Here is a 4464-nt window from a genome sequence, read left to right on the forward strand (position 1 = left end):
AAATTCAGATTTTCACCGATATTTGTTATATTTAATTATTAGTTTTGTTACCACGGCAGCTTTTGACTTCATCAACTCACTTTTTTAATATTTTAGTAATATTTTATGTTAGATTTAAATTTGATACTAGTGGTTTATTATTTGTTAACTTCAATTTTGGAAAAGTCTTCACTCTTGTGCTCAGAACTGTCATCTCATTCTGTCATTTGCTTGTTGAAGACTTGAAGTCTATCTATCTATTTGGTAAAAGTAGTTTCCACTTTCTAGCTTAGGAAATGAGGCCTACCACTTTGTGTTCCACACTCTATCAAGACCACATAAATTCAGATTTTCACCGATATTTGTTATATTTAATTATTAGTTTTGTTACCACGGCAGCTTTTGACTTCATCAACTCACTTTTTTAATATTTTAGTAATATTTTATGTTAGATTTAAATTTGATACTAGTGGTTTATTATTTGTTAACTTCAATTTTGGAAAAGTCTTCACTCTTGTGCTCAGAACTGTCATCTCATTCTGTCATTTGCTTGTTGAAGACTTGAAGTCTATCTATCTATTTGGTAAAAGTAGTTTCCACTTTCTAGCTTAGGAAATGAGGCCTACCACTTTGTGTTCCACACTCTATCAAGACCACATAAATTCAGATTTTCACCGATATTTGTTATATTTAATTATTAGTTTTGTTACCACGGCAGCTTTTGACTTCATCAACTCACTTTTTTAATATTTTAGTAATATTTTATGTTAGATTTAAATTTGATACTAGTGGTTTATTATTTGTTTACTTCAACAGTTGTTTTGATAAATCAGCCATGTTTCTTTTGCTAAATAATTGTTGGTTGATATTGTAATCGATTGGTTGCACATTTATATAAAGTGTACAATATTGAATATATTTACATAAAAAAATATATAATATTATACACATTTATTTAGTTTATAATGTAAACACATTGAAGGGAGGTTATTCCTTATAAACACATTCCCATGTGCTTCCCTAGGCAATGTGGGATTCCCTGAAATGCAAGACCCCCCTTTTTGGGTCACTACAATCCACCTCCCTTACGGGCACACGTGTCCTCGCTTGTAGGGCCCACACTTCCAGCTAGGGCATGGCTCTGATACCATCTATAATGGCCCCACCCCAACTGTGTAGATATTGTTTGCTTTGGAGCCCATACCCCTCATGGTTTTGTTCTTCCCCAGGTTGCGCTAGGGAAAAGGCCTCTACACATTGAAGGGAGGTCATTCCTTATAAACACATTCACATGTGCTTCTCTAGGCAATGTGGGATTCCATGGAATGCAAGACCCCCCTTTTTGGGTCACTACACTGACGTAGTAAACTGAGAGCTTCTTCATTTCCTCTTCTCGAATGAGGGCTGCACTTACGACCTTGGCTGAGACTGCCAAATACAAATACAAATTTTCCCCCTCCTTGGATGGGTTTAAGAGGGGCGGATTACTCAGGTATCATTTGAGTTCTTGAAAGGCTGCTTCACATTTGTCAATCCAAGCGAAGGCCTGCTTCAATGTCTTGAAGAAGGGCAGGCATTTGTCCGTTGCTTTAGAGACAAACCTGTTGAGAGCTGCAATTCTTATTGTGAGCTTCTGGACTTCTTTGACGGTCTTGGGCAACGTCATGTTGAGTATGGCTTACACCTTCTCCAAGTTTGCTTCTATCCCCCTTTGGGACACCATGAATCCCAAGAATTTCCCCGAGGATACACCAAAGGCATATTTGCTGGGATTCAACTTCATCTGGTATTGCCTGAAGGTGGCAAACGTCTCCTTCAGGTTGTCCAGATGGGTAAATTTTTCTCTACTCTTGACGAGTATGTCATCCATATACACCTCCATGTTCCTGCCGATATGCTTGCTGAACATTTTGTTCACTAACCTCTAGCAGGTTGCTCCTGCATTCTTCAACCCAAAGGGCATCACCTTATAGCAATAGAGACCCTGACTTATGACGAAAGTGATTTTCTCCTGATCTTCTTCGGCCATTTTTATCTGGTTGTACCCTGAAAAAGCATCTATAAACGTTAGCAACTTATGCCCGGCTGTAGAATCTACTAGCTGGTCTATTCTTTGCAGAGGGAAATTGTCTTTCGGGTAAGCTTTATTCAAGTTTGTGAAGTCCACGCACATTCTTCATTTCTCATTTGCTTTCTTCACTAGGATGACGTTTGCGAGCTAATCAGGATAATAGACCTCCTGGATAAAGCCTGCTGACAATAGTTTGTTAACCTCGTCTGTAATTGCTTGGTTCCATTCTGAGGCAAAGACTCGTTGTCTCTGTTGGACGGGCTTTCTCTTTGGGTCCACATTCAGCTTATGCTGTATAACTTTTGGAGATATGCCTGGCATGTCTTCGTGAGTCCAAGCGAAGACGTCCAGGTTTTCTTTAAGGAATTGGACAAGGCTTGCTTTCATCTCGGGACTTAGTATCGTCCCTATTCTTGTCGTCTTGGTTGCCTCTCCTTCGACCAATTCTACTGTTTCCAGGGCTTCCACTTTATCTTCGTTCTTCTTCTCAATCATCCATGTATGGTTCTCCTTTGCGGCTAGCACGGCCTGGTAGCATTCTCTGGCTAGAACCTGATCTCCTTTTACTTCGCCGACACTGTTCTCAGTTGGGAACTTTACTTTTAAGCAATAGGTGGATGTGGCTGACTTCCACCAGTTGAGCGTGGGTCTCCCAATGATCACATTGTAGGATGAGGGGCAGTCTACCACTAAAAAGTCTAACTGACACATCAACTATTTCGGGTAGGTCCCCATTGTTACTGTCAAAGTCACTATACCCTTGGGATATACTATGTACCCATTGAAACTGATGAGGGGGGAATCGAATGGGTGTAGTCTCTCTGGATCTAACTTCAGCTGCTGGAAAGTGGGAAGGTAGATGATGTCTACGGAGCTACCATTGTCCACGAGAATTCTCTTGGTATTGAATCCTTCTATCGTGAGCATTATGACTAGGGGATCGTTGTGAGGCTGCTTCACTCCCCTAGCGTCTTCTTCGCTGAAAGACATGTCCTGGTTCATCCGTCTCTATTTAAACGGGGGTGTTGTGTGCATGCTGTTCACCTGTCTCTAACTTGCTTTCTTGAGGGACCTAAATGATCCGCCTGTGAATGGCCCACCGTGAACGTCCTTATCTCCCCTATCACGGTTTGTGGTCGTTGAGACGTGTGATCCTTGTCTTTGGGCAAGAACCCACGCTGGTTTTTATCATTGTCTCTGAACCTGCTGGATTCTCCTTTCTTCACATACTTCTGCAGCTTTCCTTTCCGTATCAATTCCTCTATCTGCTCCTTCAGGTCCCGGCAGTCTTCTGTGTAGGGACTATGGTCTTTGTGGAACTGACAGTACTTCTTCTTGTCTCGGACGTTGGGGGACGAATGTAATGGCCTTGGCCATTTGAGATAATATCATCCTTAATCTGTGCCAAAATTTTGTCAACTGGCATAACTAAAGGAGTGAATTTTACCGTTTGAGGAGTTTTTTCGTCTCTCCATTTACCCCCGTTGCTGGTCCGACAATCTGGGTGATCCCTTTTTTGTCCTCTACGATCGTCCTCCCTCTTTCCCTTGTCTGTTGGCTTTTCTACGTCCCTTATGGTAGCTAGTGCTTCTTCTGCATTCATGTACTTCTGTGCCTTCAGGAGCATCTCTGCCATCGTCTTAGGAGGATTCTTCGCGAATGATATCACGAACTCTCTAGACTTCAGCCTTGTCTTAAAGGTCGTCAACTGCACTTTGTCGTCAACTTCGTCTACCTCTAAGGTCTCCCTCATGAATCGCTTCACGTACGACCTAAGGGTTTCTTTCTCCCCTTGTCTAATAGTAAGCAAGTGGTCTGTTGGCCTCTTGGGAAGTTGTCCTCCGACGAAGTGGCGTAAGAAGGCATTGCTCAACTGCTCAAAACTATCGATGGACGAAGTTGGCAACTTTGTAAACCACTCCCTTGCAGCTCCTTTGAGGGTGGTAGGGAAGGAACGACACAATATTTCATCAGGAGGTTGTTGAAGGCCTAGTGTCGTCTTGAAGGTGTTGAGGTGGTCCTGGGGGTCCTTAAGTCCGTCAAACGGTTCAAGCTGGAGTAATCGAAATTTTGATGGCACTGGGCACTCCAGGATGGCAGTAGTGAAGGGAGAGTCTGTTGCCTTGACCATTCTATCCAGGCTCCAGTCTATCTTCTCCTTAATGGTGTTCCTCAGCTCGTCCATCTCCTTCCTCATCTCTCGGAGAAGATCTGAGTTCTGATCATCTGGAGTAGCAGGCCCTCGACGGTCACTTCGTCTACGGCTATCTCCCTCATCCTCCTGATTGGCTCTGGATCAATTATCCTCAAGTTGAAGCCACAACGTCATTTCCTAATTTTGCCTAGTGTGATCTTCAACGGTGGCCGCTAGAGCCTGGACTTGTTGAACCAATGATGTTGAGTCCTGATTAGAC

General features: G+C 42.7%; 1 protein-coding gene across 1 annotated transcript; it reads right to left on the reverse strand.

Moving 5' to 3' along the window:
- Window positions 1–3323: 3323 nt before the first annotated feature.
- On the reverse strand, window positions 3324–4247 carry LOC115960198. Its single transcript, XM_031078973.1, has one exon. The coding sequence runs from the start codon at window positions 4245–4247 to the stop codon at window positions 3324–3326; it is 924 nt and encodes a 307-aa protein (XP_030934833.1).
- Window positions 4248–4464: the final 217 nt, after the last annotated feature.

The sequence above is a fragment of the Quercus lobata genome, chromosome 2 (assembly GCF_001633185.2).
Source record: "Quercus lobata isolate SW786 chromosome 2, ValleyOak3.0 Primary Assembly, whole genome shotgun sequence".
Taxonomy (NCBI): Eukaryota; Viridiplantae; Streptophyta; class Magnoliopsida; order Fagales; family Fagaceae; genus Quercus; species Quercus lobata.

Coding starts and splice junctions, on each gene's coding strand:
- LOC115960198 (XM_031078973.1), bottom strand. CDS start 4,247: ATGAGGAAGGAGATGGACGAGCTGAGGAACACCATTAAGGAGAAGATA.